General features: G+C 31.5%; 2 protein-coding genes across 2 annotated transcripts; one reads left to right on the top strand and one right to left on the bottom strand.

Annotated features, from left to right (window-relative positions):
* Positions 1-207: 207 nt before the first annotated feature.
* On the bottom strand, positions 208-11,839 carry LOC149489900 (replication factor C subunit 4). Its single transcript, XM_089714678.1, has 6 exons — positions 11,580-11,839; positions 11,212-11,487; positions 10,786-11,004; positions 2,363-2,522; positions 1,558-1,640; positions 208-550 (listed from the first exon to the last, which is right to left on the bottom strand). Exons 1-6 carry the CDS (start codon positions 11,684-11,686, stop codon positions 343-345), a joined length of 1,053 nt encoding a protein of 350 aa, XP_089570804.1. The 5' UTR covers positions 11,687-11,839; the 3' UTR covers positions 208-342.
* A 4,243-nt stretch (positions 11,840-16,082) lies between these two features.
* LOC149489899 (ribonuclease H2 subunit B) lies at positions 16,083-17,864 on the top strand. The gene is made up of 5 exons (XM_089714984.1): positions 16,083-16,295; positions 16,373-16,582; positions 16,703-16,830; positions 17,107-17,281; positions 17,488-17,864. The coding sequence occupies exons 1-5, from the start codon at positions 16,208-16,210 to the stop codon at positions 17,808-17,810; spliced, it is 924 nt and encodes a 307-aa protein (XP_089571110.1). The 5' UTR covers positions 16,083-16,207; the 3' UTR covers positions 17,811-17,864.
* The last annotated feature ends 1,200 nt before the right edge of the window (positions 17,865-19,064 follow it).

Genomic DNA, 19,064 nt, shown 5'->3' with positions numbered 1-19,064 from the left:
TAAACTCAACGTGACGCTAGTACCTCGACCGTTGACGGCCATGTCGACGGCGTCGCAAACACCTGCCGTTTGTTGATCCAGATAGCACTAAAAAATCCATATAAATATTTATTTTACCGAACAAAAACCGCATGTAATTTCATTCAACAATGGAACGCGAGCGATAACTCTGTATACCGTTAGACTGCAAAAAATAAAACAACTGCATCGCAACAAATCGTTATATTACCGAAACAATAGCGCGGTTCTTAGAAAACGAAAAGAATAAGAACCTGACGGGCAAAACAATTTCAATGGCTTGACTCATGCATTTATACTTAGAAAATTGGGAAGGGGTGAGATTTAGGGGTTATTATTGGCCATTATGATAGTGCAGCCCAAGTCTGTGAGTTGCATGACTTCAGCGCCGCCATCTAGCAGCCTGTGGGAGCAAACCGCGAGCTTCTCGCTTATGGAGCACTTCTGTTTGTTCGTCAAATGGCCGCTGTTCACCACTGTCGCACTCAACTGCTCTAACAACTGAGATGCGGAATAGGCGTCCATTAGAAACCTACAACAGAAACACACATATTAATACATAATATTCTTAAAAAGCAGGTCTTTGGTAATTTTCCATTCTATAGAGAATGAAAAATTCCAAAATATCAAAGCAATTATGTAAATGAACACCAAAAAATGTTTATATTTAGTCAAAAAGCATTTTTTGACACGTCCCGTAAGAACAGCTTATCATTTTTTTGGGCAAAACTTGTTTGAGCTAGCACTAAGTCAGCATGTTGCATCCAAATCTGTGATTAATCAGAATTAAAATCCCTTGAATTTCCTAATATTGCACAAGAAAATGATTATGAAAGTTTCCATTATTATGTCTGTATAAAATATTATTTAGAAAAAACAAATTTATTTATATGTATGGTATGTACATAATAATAGTATTATGTAAATAATAATTTGAGTGTATTTTTAATTAAAATAATTGTATACAAAAAATAATGATTGAAATAGTTATATTTGAGCATTGGAATGTAGGAATTTTTCTTAGGACTTCATCATAGTTATATTTATTTTTTTTTGCTTTTTGTTTTTATTATTATTTTATTTATTCAAAAGATAACATTATAATGTGGTATGGTCGTATTTTACTCTGAAATTAGAGTATAAATACTCTAATTTCAGAGAAAGGCATTTGACAAGAATTTTTGATCTTATTTATAAAAATGATATTATGTGATAATGTTGTTGATAATAAATAAAATATACATGTTTATTATTAAAATTACTTAAATGATTCGCAAAACAGTTTGTATTGCAGAAAAATATACTGCAATGAACTTAAGTAGATTTCTTTTATTTACTTCATTGAAGTGAAAGATTAAAAACAATTTTTTTTAATTTAAATATGTAAATAACAAAAATATCGCAATATTTTGCAGAAATAACGTTATATGTAATGAAAAAAATATTCTTTATACCTAGCTAAATTTTTAAATGATGATTGAAGTCGTTGTTTGAGATACTTTATTAAAACAAAATAAAATAATAGTTTTTTTTACTTACTTTTCTACAAATTGCTCCAATTCACTATAGTTTTTGATACTGAGATATTCATTGACTAATTTATCTGGAACCAGCCCTGTCACCTAAAATTAAGAGAAATAGTTAAAAAAAAAACAGTTTTTATTCATAAAATAATAAATGACATGTTCTGAGAAAGCTATAAAATTTTGATATTGCGTATTTCTATGACAACTAGTAAGTATTGGCATAGGCAGCTAAGCATGTAAGAAGTACATGTTGAAATTTTATAATAAACACACATAGTACATGTTAGCATTTATTTAAATTTTTTAGCTTATTTTGTGTACCTTTTGTGTTCTGTTAGAAAGTGGCTTTTTATGCTTCCATCAAGCATCGAATTTAGGACTATGCAAGCTTTGCTTATTTCTTAAAACTTAAGGTATTAAGTACTTAATAATTTGTAAATGAAGAAAGCACTTAATATTGAGTTTTATAGCATTCGATCACAACGCGGGATTATTACCACTTATTATCTAGAAAGACGCAGGTTCGAATCGATTCCGCCTCGTAATTGACTTTTTTCTATTCTTTAGAAAAATCTTATATGAAAACATATTTTCCTTACATATTGTGTCAAATTACGAAACTCCAGATATCACAATGACTTCAGTCCTCAGAGCAAATCCATGTTTTTATTTAGTCAATAGAAAATACGATTCACACGCAAATGAGTTTTATCTATTAAAGTAGTGCCAGTATAAAATTTCACATCGTTGCATGCATTTAATTTTAAAGCTTTTTTTGTCGTTTTCCAGAGACAATACAAGCAAATCAAGCAATATACCTCAATAAGTCCTTCAGCAGTGATCTTGCCGAGCAGTCGCTGGCAGCACTGTAAAGCTGTGAGCGCACGACGAAGGTCCCCGTCACATGTGTCTACCGCCTGGTGTAGAACCTCACCCTCACCCACGTCTACTTCTTCAGAGTCGCATATTTCACGCAATCTATATAACAGACATAATCTATATACAGGGTGTCCCAAAAAGTATGGATGAACTGAAGCCAGGAGGTAGAGGACCTAGAGGGCTATCCGAATCACCCCCATGTATGTTATGCGATTTTTCGTAGTTTCGGAGTTATGACTCTTTTTTCAATTTTTCACTTATCGCCGAGTACGATGAGATTTTGACTCATGGTGACGTCAATTATTGCGGTAGATGCTTGATTTTTTTTGTGTGCTAAGCTGAAAGATAGGCCAATTCAGTATGGTAACATTTACTGTCGTAAGATCTTTGAATGGAATAAAAAAAAAGAATTAAATGCCAAGAAAGATAAAATCACCCAGTAAGTTCACAACTTCAAGGGCCCGTAAAAAATAAAATCACATAAAAAAAGTTTTCTGTTTGGCTTTTAAAAACTTGCTCTATCCATCAGGTAGCTACCCTAAAAATTTAATTTTATTATTCAGAAGGCTTCAATCGAAAAATTGAAATCTAAATGTGGTAAGTGTAAAAATTTAATTAACATGATGATTAATAAAAACAAATTAAAACCAATAACAAGGTGTTTAATTACCAGAATTGTTTAAAATAACCCCGCTGTTGGTCAATGCAAGTGCGATATCACCGTAAAAAGTGGTATTTAAAATGTCTGAATGCCCTTTTATCATTTTTAATGGTTTCTTTTGCTACTATGAATTTCGGGGTTATTTCGTCCAAATTGTGGCTTTCTCTCGTTTTTGTAGTATTCCCTCGGAAAAAAATCAATGGGATTTATGTCTGGCGACCGTGTAGGCCAGGCTAAAGAGCAAAGATACCCTGAAAGATGGATTGGTCGTTGCAGCCTGCGCATGCGTCGGTGACGCCTGCCTTAAAGCCTGGCCTACACGGTCCCCAGACATAAATCCCATAAATCCCATTGATTTTTTTCCGAGGGAATACTACAAAAACGAGAGAAAGCCACAATTTGGACGAAATAACCCCGAAATTCATAGTAGCAAAAGAAACCATTAAAAATGATAAAAGGGCATTCAGACATTTAAAATACCACTTTTTACGGTGATGTCGCACTTGCATTGACCAACAGCGGGGTTATTTTAAAAATTTCTGGTAATTAAACACCTTGTTATTGGTTTTAATTTGTTTTTATTAATCATCATGTTAATTAAATTTTTGCACTTATCACATTTAGATTTCAATTTTTCGATTGAAGCCTTCTGAATAATAAAATAAAATTTTTAGGGTAGCTACCTGATGGATAGAGCAAGTTTTTAAAAGCCAAACGGAAAACTTTTTTTATGTGATTTTATTTTTTTACGGGCCCTTGAAGTTGTGAACTTACTGGGTGATTTTATCTTTCTTGGCATTTAATTCTTTTTTTTATTCCATTCAAAGATCTTACGACAGTAAATGTTACCATACTGAATTGGCCTAGCTTTCAGCTTAGCACACAAAAAAAAATCAAGCATCTACCGCAATAAATGACGTCACCATGAGTCAAAATCTCATCGTACTCGGCGATAAGTGAAAAATTGAAAAAAGAGTCATAACTCCGAAACTACGAAAAATCGCATAACATACATGGGGGTGATTCGGATAGCCCTCTAGGTCCTCTACCTCCTGGCTTCAGTTCATCCATACTTTTTGGGACACCCTGTATATAAAATCTATATAATATACTAGTGGTCCGCCCCGGCTTCGCCCGTGGTACATGTTTACGTTTTCTCTACATAAGAACCATCCTCGTACTTCAAGGAATATAATAAAAAAAGAATTATCGAAATCGGTTCAGCCGTTCTCGAGTTATGCGCTTACCAACACATTTTGCGATTCATTTTTAGGGTTCCGTAGCCAAAATGGCAAAAACGGAACCCTTATAGTTTCGTCATGTCCGTCTGTCCGTCTGTCCGTCTGTCCGTCTGTCACAGCCGATTTACTCGGAAACTATAAGTACTACAGTGATGAAATTTGATGGGAATATGTGTTGTATGAACCGCTACAAAAATATGACACTAAATAGTAAAAAAAAGAATTGGGGGTGGGGCCCCCCATACATGTAACTGAGGGATGAAATTTTTTTTTTCGATGTACATACCCGTGTGGGGTATCAATGGAAAGGTCTTTTAAAATGATATAAAGTTTTCTAAAAAACATTTTTCTTAAAGTGAACGGTTTTTGAGATATCAGCTCTCAAAGTCGTAAAAAGTATGTCCCCCCCCCTCTATTTTTATAACTACGGGGTATAAAATTCTAAAAAAAATAGAGGTGATGCATGCTAATTAACTCTTTCAACGATTTTTGGTTTGATCAAAGTATCTCTTATAGTTTTTGAGATAGGTTGATTTAACTGTAATTTATTATATTTGCTGCTACGGAACCCTTTGTGCGCGAGCCCGACTCGCACTTGGCCGGTTTTATTATATTATGTACATAGAAGATAAAAGAAAGTCGTGTTAGTTACTCCACTTATAACTCAAGACTGGCTGAACCGATTTAGCTGAAAATTGGCAGGGAGGTAGTTTAGAGCCAGGAGAAGACCATAGGATACTAAATATGTAACACGGGCGAAGCCGCTGTATGTAATAGACATATGTTTAAAATAATTGTATGTGTGAAAAATGTTGTATCAGCATTGTTCTAGTAAATAAATATATAAAAATTTGCAAGTGTTTTTTTTAATTAAATCACTACATATAAAACTAAGTCGCTTTTTCTGTCCCTATGTCCCTTTGTATGCTTAAATCTTTAAAACTACACAATGGATTTGATGTGTTTTTTTTATAGATAGAGTGATTCAGAAGGTTTTAGTATATAATTTATTATGTTTTAGACAAAGCGGGCAAAGCCATGGGCGAAAAGATAGTTGCAGCATAAAATCAAAATAGAAAGATTAGAATGTAAGAATTAAATTTTATTATTACTAAGAATGTAGTTATATGCTTTTTACTTTTATTATAGTTGTATAGGTTTTATATTTATAATTAACAAATTAGAGACAATAATAATAATAGCATATAGCAATTATTTAAGGTTTTAAATTGTCTATTATTATACCCTAATTCATAATTCCCATCTATATTTTATTTTTCCTTCATTCATTTTTAAATGTATGTCAGTTCAATCCAATGAACTAGTATACCATAAAAATCTAGAATTTATTTGTACAAGGTACCTCCTTACTACTTGGATTAAAAATAAAATTTAAGAGTATTTATCTATACATATAATAAAATCGTAGGAAAGTCAAAACTGTACATTGAATATTTTTTTAAAAGAATACTTGATCCATGATCTATAATCGATATAGAAGCCAAAAATATAGTTTTTAGAATTTTTGTCTGTTTGTCGGTTTGTCTGTTTGTCTGTTTGTCTGTATGTATTTCCGGGCTAATCTCAGAAAGTACTGCATAGATTTACTTCAAATTTTGCATGAATATTCCTAAGAGGTCGGGTGAGGATAGTTTAAACATATTATCATGATATCACCTTCGCGGGAGGAGCTGTGAACCTTTATTTTTCTTACATATTCCGTGTACTACGACAGCGTACAATCTAAAGACTCATATGTTTAAATGTTGGTTTCGAGTAAGCCATGCTATTATCTAGCTTTACAAAATAAAAACTATGTCATTTACGTAATTTGGGCAGAGAAACAGTTTAATGAATTTAGTAGTATAAAGACAAATTTGAAACAGCGCCATCTATGAGATTTCGTAAAAATCAAATCAATTTACATGTTATCACTACTGAACAACTGTTGAAAATTAATAATTTAAATATAATCATGTTATTTATTTAACTCTTTAACCCATATCTTCCCTTCCCTATAAGGTGCGCTTATATTTCGTGTGAATATATGTACTACATTTTTAAAAGTGAGGGTAGATGTTTATTATTTCAAGTCAAACTAGACACCATTACAATTAATCTAATATTGATTGTGTTCATTGGTTACATTTTTAATCTTCGTGTTTTATAAATTTATAAAGAATAGAAAAAATTCGATCACGAGGCGGGACTCGAACCCACATAATTTCGTGATCGAATGTTTCTATTCTTTATAAGTTTATTATTTATAAATTTATATTTATAAAGCATTTGAATAAATAAATAAATAAAATTAAAATAAATGTCATAAAACCAAAAATATCAAATTCAATCTTCGTGTTTTGTGAATTTTCACCATGCGTTCCCACAAAAGGTAAGTTGTTACTTTTATAGGTATTTATTTTTATAATGATAGCAATTCATGTTTTTTATTGGTTTTATAATGGTTTTATATTACACTTTTAGAATGAAATAATAAAATGATGAATTCTTTTTGACTTTTACAAGATTTTGAGGTGCGTTGGGAACAGTAGTTTGTTGATAAAATTTTATATGTAAGTAGCTTTTTTTATTGATTTACAATTATTAACGTTTGATTTTTTATTTACAGATTCAATGTTCATAAAATTATATCGCCTTTGGAAGACTATTTCTGCTGACAATTTTACAACAACACTTGAAAATTGATGATTTGATGATGAAGATAGTGGCAGCAAGGATTAAGTGGAAATTAGTAATCATCCGCTTCGTCAATTTTTGACTGAAGTTAATGTCCAACGTATGGTTCAATCATTGGAAGTATCTCGGGTAATTTTGGAGGATATTTTTCAGGAAGGAGAGGAGGGGCAGCCAACCACATATCAAACTACTACGTTTTAGTACCGAAAAAAATGTTATTGCCAAATGAAACATAAATTTTGCACTCACAACTGTACAAGTTATGATTTTTATTCTGACTTTGCTGTTATCTGATTATAATATTTATCGTTATGGCTATCGAGGTACCGACCGTACTGGGATGAGAGTACATGATATTATACCTACTCATCATCCAGGATTGCTTAGAGCATTTTCACACTGAAAAAGATGTTTTCTTTGAATCGTAGTTGCTTCATTTATTTATTTTTAATCATTTTACATAATATGTTTTATATTTTCCCATTTTCATTATATTTTATAAATAAAATGGAACCAACATAACTTTGTTGTGTAGGTATCATTTCTCTATTAATAATCCGTAGGCATATTTTCCGAGCACCCCATTTAAGGTGCGGTCCTGAAATTATAAAAAGTTAATGTATACTTTTGCCTAATATAAGCTCAAGATCATTTTTAGATAAAAATAACAAAAAGAACTTATTTATTAAAATTTAGTAGATAAAAGAAATTATGTTACGATTTTATAAGAAAACACAGTATATTTATTAGGCGGCGGTGATCTCTTCCAGGCAAAAGATATTCATCAGCTCAATAAAATTGAATAGTTGTTGTTAGTTATTCTTTAAATTCACTGATTGTAATGAGCATTTCCGCATGCAAGTTGTATCGTAGTTTAGATATATCATAGTTTTGACACATTACAGTTCCAACAAAACCCTCAAATTTTTGAGCAGAGTTGAGCAAGATAATTTAAAAAATGTGCTGTGTTAAGTATTATAGAAAAGGTTAGTTCGTTGATAATTATCATTTCTTCATCATTTACATGGGTGTTGTTAAATGTTAGTAAAAATAAACTTTGACTGTTAATACTTTTGTTCAGTATTTACCTGTATGATTATTGCTTGGTAATTAATCCATCAGTCCTCGGAATCACAGACACAATAGAAAATCTATTGTGTCGCGCCCCGATCGGGGCTTACGGTGGTCAATGGGTTAATATGTATATTTTCATGTCGTATAGCTAATTATAAACATAAGTGTGATGTGAAACTAGCTGGATTTATTTTTACACACTCACAGCCATATATTTTATATTAAAATAGTGTAAATCATAATATTTTTTCACAATTAAAAATATTTCCTTTTTTCTGATGGTGTTGGCATCGAATTAAACCGCGCTGTCGTTTCGTTCACTAAAAGTGATGTTATGAGGACCGAATATGTAGCCGCCTCAACTTACGGAAACGAGAGTAACCTGCGTTTTCTGTTAGTTATTGTATAGTCGAATTTAACGTTACATGGAAATTGGAATCTAAATATATTATGTATACTTAGGTATATTAAATCTGTACATGAAATATATTTCCTAAATAACTATCACGGGGTGATTAGGGATCGACACTGATGCCAAAGAAGCAAACAGTAAAATTTTTGTCCGTATAACCGGTATAGAAACAAAAACTACTCGACGGATTTAAACGAAACTTGGTACAATTATTTTTCATATTCCTGAGCAGAGCAGTAACTCCATTTTTAAGCTTTCGTCGCGTGTGCAACCTTAATGGTTAAAGCTACACAGAAATCATGTATTCAGAAAGAAATGTTCTCCTTATTATATAAAAAATATCTCCCGACATCATAAATGTCTATCTTTTATGGTTGACTCACAATAACACGTGTAACTTCCGATAGCTTAGGAGTTCGAAGCTTTCTGATTATATTTGTCTATAACACTCTCAGTCCGTTTTAACTCAATTTTTATTTTCATGCATCAGTGCCACCTAAAAAATCTTTATCTCGAAATTCGAGCAAAGCTAAGAAAATGAGAAATAAGAGTTCTCAAGAATCGTTACAGGTATACTCTAGGCCGAAAACAACACGTGTTATGCCGAGAACCTGAAACCGCTTCACAACGAGAATTGCGGCTCACAGCTGACCGCGAACGGCATGTACTATCCCGTGAGACCGAAACCTTCACTGAGAGGGTATAACGTCTCACAGCTGATCACGGCCGTCACATTTTATCTCGAGAATCTGAAACTTTTACTCAATATGAAGACCGTTTGACAAATGATAGGGTGCACCATAATATTATTCGATCTCTTGAAGATGAACATGAGCATAAGCAATGACTAGAGTAGGGACGCGAATATTACAATTAATTGAGACAAAAACGATTATTAAGTTTGTTTAATGAAAGATTAAGAATTGAAACTATTCGGTCTCTGGAAACGGACGAATAGCGAGAGGCCCCTCTTACTGCAGACAGATTTCGCATAGTCTTAATGACTTAGAGGTAAACATAGAAGATCAATCTACGAATTCGGTGGTGGGGTCCGACAAATATAAAAGTGGGTTTTCTTATAACCTCACAATTGATTACAGATCATCTTCTGTATAGGCGATATTAACGTAGTATGTTATTTTTGTAATGCTTTAAAGTGGAGTAAGGAGTCGGCTTTCGTTTGAAGATACACCGGAACCTTTGAAATCACTACTTTTAGAGGAACATGACGTGCAATCTAAACAGTTCTTAGACAATATTCGCTCTTATAGTAGTGCGTTTCAAATGATCCTTTGGTGCTCAACAATTATCAGAAGGTCCTTTCATGCTTACTTTTAAGATACAAGGTCAAGTTTACCATTTGATAGGATCCCTTTTGCCTGAAGGCCAACCTAAGTTTCTTTAAATATATTTTGTATTCGACTACAACGAATAGTCGAATACAAGAATTATCAATATTTCTCGAATTTAAAACTGAACTCATTTCACAATTTTAGAACATGTTTCATCAGGTTAATTCGTATGTATGCAGTTTTAAATCGACATTAGAAGCTTTTCCTCAAGATGGTGATATTAATATAAGATTGTTATAAGTGTCTATCGGCACTCAGGAACTCCCTGGGCGTGTATAACGCCCAGGCCACAGTATAACAATTTTTCCTACAGCAGGGCGACGAATGTATTTTCGCATAGCAAAGGAGGGGAACTCGCGGGGGGTCAAGTGACGCGGGCCACGTACCATTAACATGCTTAGTTTGTGGTACCGAGCGCGAAAGAAAGTCATCGTGTTTTTGTTTTGTTACTATGTAAACTAACGTAATTTAATACTTAGGTACATATTCTATAACGGTGCGCTCAAACTGTTAATCTACATTTAAGTTAGATTATTATTTGAAATACTAAGTAATGTAGAATTTAAATCACATTCCTTCATGTTTTCCTCAGATTTTCAATTTTCTCCGATTTTAAGATTTTCAGAGTGTTCAATTTTAATGTAGTTAAATTTTATAAGAGACAATTAAGAACATTCAAAAATAAAGTGTCACGTATTTTTTTTAAACGACGAATGACCTAAAACGACGTAATCGCGGACGAAGTCGCGGGCAACAGCTAGTGTTAAAATAAAAGTACCTATTCTAATTTTTCTCCTAGAGAAAACCAAGAATTATAGTGTTATCTTAGTATTGAATTACAAACACTTGAAATATATTTTTTCATTTTACTATAAAGAATTAATTTTAGTAATAAAATTTTGCTATGTTTGTTAAGGTTGCTTACCTTTTGATCACATTTTCTCTGGCCAACGGCTTAAACCGGAACTTAGAGCATCTACTAGTAATTGGAGGTATAATTCTCGACACATAGTTGCAAATGAGACAGAATCGGGTTGTGCGAGTCTCTCTCTCCATTGTTCTACGGAGAGCTGCTTGTGCTGCGTTCGTCATTGAGTCTGCTTCATCGAGGATCACAAGTTTGTATGCTGGACATGGTCTTCCACTGTTGAAAAGATAGTTATATGAATAATAGGCTAGTCTTTATGGAACAATCAGGATAAACTTGCTTTATTGAATTTTTATTTTAATTCAGACTTGTTGATTGATATTGATATTTAAAGAAAAAAATAGATTACTAGAATATTTTTTGTTAAGTAATATAGTGTACTATTATAAGTTTTAAACAAATTAAATATAATTACATACTTACTCTGGTTTAGTGTTGCTAACAGTTAACTGAGCAAATGATTTCACTTTATCCCTGATAACTTGAATACCGCGTTCATCTGAAGCATTTAGTTCTAAAACACGGTCCCGAGTAATATCACCAAAGAGTTGTCGAGCTGCTGCTAATATCGCACTGGTTTTTCCTGTTCCGGGTGGTCCGTAAAACAAGAGGTGAGGCAAATCACTGCCAGATAAGCATTCCCTTAAAACTTGCACAACCTCTCCTTGATCCACAATATCGTCTATAGTTTTCGGGCGGCTATAAAAGTATAAGAATTCTTATTTACTATAATTGGTTCATTTAATTCGTATTGCGTATGATAAACTGTAATTAATGAAAAGATACTCAACTATTTTTCAACCCATGGTGCTGGAGGTTTCTTCTTAGTGGATTTTACACCCGAAGTGCTTGCTTTATCAGAAGCGGTGATTTTACCTGTCTTTAAAAATGCCTGCATATTTTCAAATTGATATTTTTGAGATGAAAATGTATAATCCTTGAAGTTGTAATTATCCAAAAAATCTAGTTTTTAAACTACAATGTTGAATGAACTTACGCGGCAAAACAATCAAAAACTTCAAAAAGAAAATTCAAGTTTGAACGACAGCGAACGTCTGTGACGATCGTCAATGTCTTTTACACCACAGATTAAACAAAGTACATTTTCTTATGGCGGAGCCACTTAAAATTCAACATTATAAAATCAATACGTATATTTGATATTAATATTATACACTCGTGAACATTAAAGGAGCAAAAAAGAGCTCTAATGCTTATGTGATGCATAATTATCAAGAAGCTTATATCTAATACACTGGAGATTGCACTATGACCATTAACTTGTCACAAGAAAATATAACCTTGAATGACGTCAGTGTTGTTTTTTGTCTCTTTCTATGGGTGACCACACTGGTTTGTATATTCAGGATTTTTCGAAATAAAAAAAACTAAAAATCATGGTCTATAAATAATAACGACATATATTTTTAACAGTATTTATATTATAATATTACTGGTCACCTTACATGAATAATTATCATCTTTATAGGTATAGGTAAACCAGAATCTGATGGCAAATTGGGAAATCAAAATTTTGAGTGTGCAACCCTAGGGAAAATGGACTGAACGATCTTGATACTGCTTATTTTTTATTTTGTCCTCAACATCATTAGGCACATTACATAAGTGAACAATACTGTACTTAATAATGAGATATTCACTTAATATTATGTAGGTACATACTTACATGTATAATATACATATTACTTTTATCTATGTAATACATATTATGTATTATTTACACATACCTATATTTGTATATTCATTATCATTATGCCATGTAAAAATATGGATGTAATGATAATGCAGATCAAAACTAGATTGCTAAAAATTTTTTATAAAATAAAATAAAAATAAAATAAAACTATGTTTATTTTCGTAAGTATTAAAGACACACACATTATAAAATTGACTTGGACAGCTTGGACTTGACGAATAGCCGTATTGGAAACTCCTGTAATAAGTTTTCATAAAATTATATTGTAATCAACAAACAATATTATAATAACCTACTTATAATATTTTTTATTTTAAGTATCAAAACGGGTAAGTCCAATTTACCAATAAAATATTCAAAATTGAAAATTATGATGTGTTTGACGCATCTGCATCGAATGTTTTTCTATACACATTATAAACAACACCTCTTGCTTGTGATCGCAGCGGCTTTTTCGACATTTTCGAAGATTTTTTAGACAAAATCCTAAAAATTATTCATCAATTGCAAAGAAGACAAATAATTTGACAACCAATTTGATAGTTGTCAAATAAAATTGCCATATGAAAATCTTTTATTTCGTAAATATAAATATGCCATCAGATTCTGGTAGACCTATACATACCATTTTAATTGGTAGAGAATGATAGTTTTAAATAACGCTTGATAACTTTTGATCTCATACTACGATTTTTTAATTAAAATGAGTGCTACATACATTAAAACATCGTTTTGGTTACTCAAGCTTCAGTCTAAAACTTTTCAATATTCCAAAGGGAGAGTTGCATCGCTAGTGTTGATGTGTGGTAACGATATTACAGTTCTCAGAAATTCGTATGTCTTTCAGGAGCTGTACTTACGGTTACTAATGGTTTCATGGTGGTTAATTATAATATGTATAATTAAAATTACTTTATCAGTTGAGACGCAGTAACAAGAATGTGGTAAATAAAAAGGTATAGCACTTTTCAAAAGGTATTTTTTTTCTGGACCGTAATCCTCAGGCTTAAAATGCAAACTGCATATTCTGGCATGTTGATAAATTTTACCCTTGATAGGCACTATGGACAGCCATTTATTTCTTTTTATTTCATTTTTGGAAAGCTGAAATACGTAAAACAAAAAAATGTTGTGTGGTTTTATGAAACCACGGTAAAAGTGAAACTGTTTGAACGGTTCCGAACACTGCTTTGTGTAGCGCATGTCGCGTGTCGGTCGGCTGCTGAGTAGGTATACCTACTCGGCAGCCGCGATACACGCGACATGCGCTACACAGACCAAAAAGTTTGAGACGATGTAATAAAAGTTTCACTTTAAAAATATTAGGTTAAAAAGTATAAATTTCAATGTAAAAAAGAACAAACCACAATATGTGAGTGCAATACCGATGTCGTGTGTTGTTTCATTACTAGTATAAAATTTTTTAAATGGTGTTCTAAATATTCATCATAATATTGTTTAGCAATATATTATCGTCGCTATCCGTAAAAACCCATCTTCATGGTTACCTTACTTGTTAAATTTGTTTGTTGAATACTTGTTGAAAAATGATGAAAGTATTAGGAAAAGAACTTATTTAACATGATTGCTTAGTAAAGTGATGATAAATTTGACGATTTTTGCCATTAAAATGATTCTAAACAGGTAAATGCATGAGTATTGAGGAATATTGTAAATAACGTAAATATACACTTGCCTGTGAAATTATAGGCCAGAATTTGGTGTCCAAAAACTTCTGCAATTTTTCACAATGCAATACATTATTAATATTCGGAAAATATTTATTGAATACGCAACAATATTAACTTAAATAATTTGGAAAATCCAAAAGTGCACGCCTCATAATTTTTTTTTAATAAATATTTATTAATTATTATTTTTGTTTATTTAATAACAATTAAACCACATCGAATCAGACCCTGAAAAATGAAAGGGTTCTATTCCTGAGCATACTCAAGCGTAAGAGAAAAAAAAAGACTCGATTAGTAAAGTATTTCGGTCGCTATCGTGTTATCAAGAAAAAGGATCCGCACATACAGACACACGGACGTCCAAGACAGAACTTTTTTAAACTGTTTTTTAACTAGTTTAAATAACAAAAATGACATCAAAAATATCATGAACGTTAAAAATAGTGTTTTTTCTTAATATGTGTGTGTATGTATTATCTTACAAGTGCAATGTATGATACATAAAGACATTTTAAGTTTGAAAAATCAGATGTTTTGCGCGAAGCGACAGTAGTACCCACCTCAACGCTTCGCTTAAGAGGCGTGCAATATTCGAAGCGACGCAATTTTTTTGACACTTATGTCATATTGTCAAAGTGAGAGTTGCTACAATTTTATTATGGTAACTACCCATAATCAGGGAATATCGCATTTTAATAATTGGTTCAGATACTTATTTTATTTAGCATAAATAATAATTGTCTCATTCAACAATGCTTCTGAATGACGTTGTTGGCAATTTATCAACAAACTCATGTACAAAAACTAACCTTTTGCACAGAATATTACAGCATACATAGTAGCCTTGGGAAAACTTCGTATTAACAGTGGCAATACCAAGTTAGGTGTGAAAGTGATAGAACACAACAATTTTCTTGTTACACGTCAAATGTTCATACCGAAATCTCCAGTGTATAAGATATAAGCTTCATAAGATTTAAGAAATAAAAGATTTTTATGTGGCAACTTATTTGACAACTATCAAATTGGATGTCAAATTATTTGTCTTTTTTGCATTTGATGAATAATTTTTAGGATTTTGTCTAAAAAATCTTCGACAATGGCGAAAAAGCCGCTGCGATCACAAGCAAGAGGTGTTGTTTATAATGTGTATAGAAAAACATTCGATGAAGAAGGGTCAAACACATCACAATTTTCAATTTTGAAGATTTTATTGGTAAATTGGACTTACCCGTTTTGATACTATAAATTAAAAAATATTATATGTAGGTAACTATAATATTGTTTGTTGATTAGAATATAATTTTATGAAAACTTATTACAGGAGTTTCCAATACGGCTATTCGTCAAGTCCAAGCTGTCCAAGTCAATTTTATACTTACGAAAATAAACATAATTTTATTTTATTTTTATTTTATTTTATAAAAAATTATAAGGAGTTTTGATCTACATTATCATTATATCGATATTTTCACATGGCATACTGGTAATGAATATATACAAATATAGGTATGTGTAAATAATAATACGTATTAGTTACCTGTATAAAAGTAATTTGTATAATTGTATATTATACATGTAAGTATGTTCCTACACAATATTAAGTGGATATCTCATTATTAAGTACAGTATTGTCCACTTATGTAATGTGAGTAATGATATTGAGGACAAAATAAAAAATAAGCAGTATCAAGATCGTTCAGTCCATTTTCCCTAGGGTTGCACACTCTAAATTTTGATTTCCCTAATTGCCATCAGATTCTGGTTTACCTATAATTATCATAGTCCATAAACCACCGTGAAAAACTGAAATTAAGATTATACTCTGTGGAAGTGACAGTTTTTATGGCGGGAAATTTTGACAGTAAATTCGTATTCGTTCAGTCAACTTCGAATAAACAAGAGTCAATTTTGTTGTTCTATATTTATATAGGATTTATTTAATTAAAGGAAGATACTATTACTTTTATTGTATGCAATATAAGGATTTATGAAAAATTAATATAAAATAATGACTAGACGGTCACAAAAGAACTCCTCACCCGCTACGGGTCCTATAACTAAACGCATAGAAAACTCCTGGGTTATGTTTATAAAAGGTGCACGATTTAATAACATTAAATTGTTTTATTGCTCGTGCCTACTTTGTTGTAATATTACCATTTTGAAATTCCAGATTCATTATTCAAAAACAACAGTTTTACGATGATATCACTCCCACACCCCGCACATGGAAGCCCTACGAGATATTGCCTGGATGAAGAAAATAAAAAAGTATACGAAATTGTAACATTCAATGAACCATACAGATCTTGGTTTATTGATGAGACGGTTAAGTCTGATGGAAGCATAATGCTAGTGACCCCTGTAAATCCTTTATTTTTAGGTAAGATAATAATAATAGAAATTTATATTTCATACATGTTTTGTTCATAATTTTGATTCATATGATAATAACAGTGTATTTTTACCTTTTCAATTGAGCTATACACAATTTTTTTTTCAGTATTGCCTAGGCTAAGGGACCAATGCAACAGCAGAGCTGTACCTTTAGAAGATTTATTATCAGAAAAGGGATTTGATAAATTAATAAACTTTATAGGTAATGTCTTGGATAATGTGGGTGATCTAAAGGTAAAAATATTAGAAATGCAACTAGTAAATGCTAAATAAAACAAGTGTGCACAAAATTAGTACCTAAAAAAGTAAAAAATATTTGTTTATGACTGACCAATGTAATCAATTAGGTGTACTGTTATAATTATACATCAACCATGAGAACAATTATTCTTGTTTGTTGTCTGGAAGTATCTTTTTTTCCTTAATATAAAATTTTTACTACAATTTTTCAATAGGATTAAACTAAGGTAAATTAATTCAATTCATAGCTTATATATATTGCAATTGTAGGGTTCCAGTGAAATGAAAGCCTACAAATACAATGAAGAAAAGACATTAAATTGGCTTAAAAGCAGAGTATTTAAATTATCTACTGTATTAAAGGAAAAAAATCTGCATGTTACATCTGGTGCAACATCTGCGACCTTTGTAGCTAGTACTCTTACAAATGACTCTATTGACGAAGGTGAGAACGATTAAATATATGTTTAAACAAAATTAAAAAATTGATTATAATCTGTCCTATGAGATTGCATACTGTAGAAAATTTTTGACCAAACCAGTTAAAATACAACACATAATTTATAATCTAATATTTTAAAATCTGTCTGTAGTAAAAAAACAAAACTCACAATCTTAGTGCTGTATCTAATTGATTAAACTTCTTTCCAGAATTTTATCTGAAATATGCACATGGGATCATATCAGAATATCTGCAAGACGATTTAGTAGAATTATTAGAGAAGCAATTTAACTTCAAGGCAGAACTAATTGAAACAATTGGGAAGAAAAGAAAATCTGATGCAAGTGAATTGATTCAATCACACAAAAAGATTAAATCTGAACCAAGTGAAGACATGGATGTAAAACCTAGTGATTTGAGCTTTAATGGCAGTGAAATTAAAAAACAAAAGCCACTAACGGCTAAAGAAAAAGCAAGGCAAAAGGCGGCAAGCGGAACAAAAACAATATCAGCGTTTTTTACAAAGAAATAATTTATCTGTATGTGCATTTTTAACATGAATATTATAAATAAAATATGTACTTAATGATTTTTTTTAATAGTGAACATTTTAAGTGTTGTACAAGAGTGTGATGTTGCACCTCTTTTAAAAAGAGATGTAAAATTAAAATAACCGCTTGTTACTAAATGCATGTTTTGTTTGTTTGTTCCGGCCAAGTTCTGGAATGGCTGGACTGATTTTGACGAGACTTTCACTGATAGATGGCCAATGTAAAAAAAACGTTTCATTCGATAAGTAGCTCAAATAATAGTAAAAGGCTAATATTGGAATATTTTATAAAGTGAATTTACACTATACTAGTTACTCCACAGGTTACTCGAAGAAAAATACGAGTTTCATCGCGGACTCGTGGACATTCAAATTCCCTCATTACGTTCGAATAAAGGAAAAACCGATACATACTAGCGAGTGCAATTTTTATATCCATGCAATGGATTTAAATTTTAAAGCATATGTTCGTTAATAGAGCGTTTTCACATTATCCGATCCGATATCGGATATCGGACACCGATAGCCGATATCCGATATCGGATAAAATTTTCCCTTTCACATTGTCCGATAAAATCCTTCCGATATCATCATGAGTGTTGCCAGAAATTTTTAGAGAAAACTACGAGAAAACTAAACTAAATTGCCAGTTGATAATAAAGGTATAATTAAAAAAAAATCAAATGATAGATCATAGTTGTACATACATTAAAAATAACTACGTAAAAAAAAAACAACTTCAAAAAAAGAAAAGTAAAATGTAAAAAGATTTGATATCATTAATTACTGCATATTATGTAGATGTGCTATATGGGGCATTTCACGCCAAGCGGACACAGATTTCAGGGTCAGGTTTCAGATTTCGGTTATATTTTAGTATGTTACACCTGTATATATCCTCGGTATGTATACGATAAATTTTTGCATTTAGAAGCTTAGTTTTCAGAATACAGGTCTTTGAAGATGTCAGTAAGCGCGAGGTATGGGGGACTTCGAATGTAATTATCAGTTCAAGAAAAGTAATTTTTAAATAAATTGATGACTGAATAATATACCCCATGAAATAAACTTTTTATGCTCATATTTCGAATTTTGAATTTATATTTAAATTCCTTAGAAAAATAAAAATATATTTTTCTTTGTCATTTTTTACAAACTTTGCGTATTTTTTATTTTTTTAAAGATCATTAAATAAATAGCTTATATTATGTTTGACCGCCTCCTCGCTACAGTGGT

Source organism: Colias philodice, chromosome 3 (assembly GCF_061535455.1).
Source record: "Colias philodice isolate Cphi_HAF_F1 chromosome 3, ilColPhil1 Martin Lab GWU primary, whole genome shotgun sequence".
NCBI classification, from domain to species: domain Eukaryota; kingdom Metazoa; phylum Arthropoda; class Insecta; order Lepidoptera; family Pieridae; genus Colias; species Colias philodice.
Note: the sequence above shows the minus strand (reverse complement) of the source record. Positions and strands in the feature narration are given on the sequence as shown.

Coding starts and splice junctions, on each gene's coding strand:
- LOC149489900 (XM_089714678.1), bottom strand. CDS start 11,686: ATGCAGGCATTTTTAAAGACAGGTAAAATCACCGCTTCTGATAAAGCA. Junction 11,005..11,211: donor GTTAGCAACACTAAACCAGA/GTAAGTATGTAA, acceptor TCTTTTCAACAG/TGGAAGACCATGTCCAGCAT. Junction 2,523..10,785: donor AGAGAAAATGTGATCAAAAG/GTAAGCAACCTT, acceptor TCTGTTATATAG/ATTGCGTGAAATATGCGACT.
- LOC149489899 (XM_089714984.1), top strand. CDS start 16,208: ATGACTAGACGGTCACAAAAGAACTCCTCACCCGCTACGGGTCCTATA. Junction 16,583..16,702: donor TGTAAATCCTTTATTTTTAG/GTAAGATAATAA, acceptor TTTTTTTTTCAG/TATTGCCTAGGCTAAGGGAC. Junction 16,831..17,106: donor ATAATGTGGGTGATCTAAAG/GTAAAAATATTA, acceptor TTGCAATTGTAG/GGTTCCAGTGAAATGAAAGC.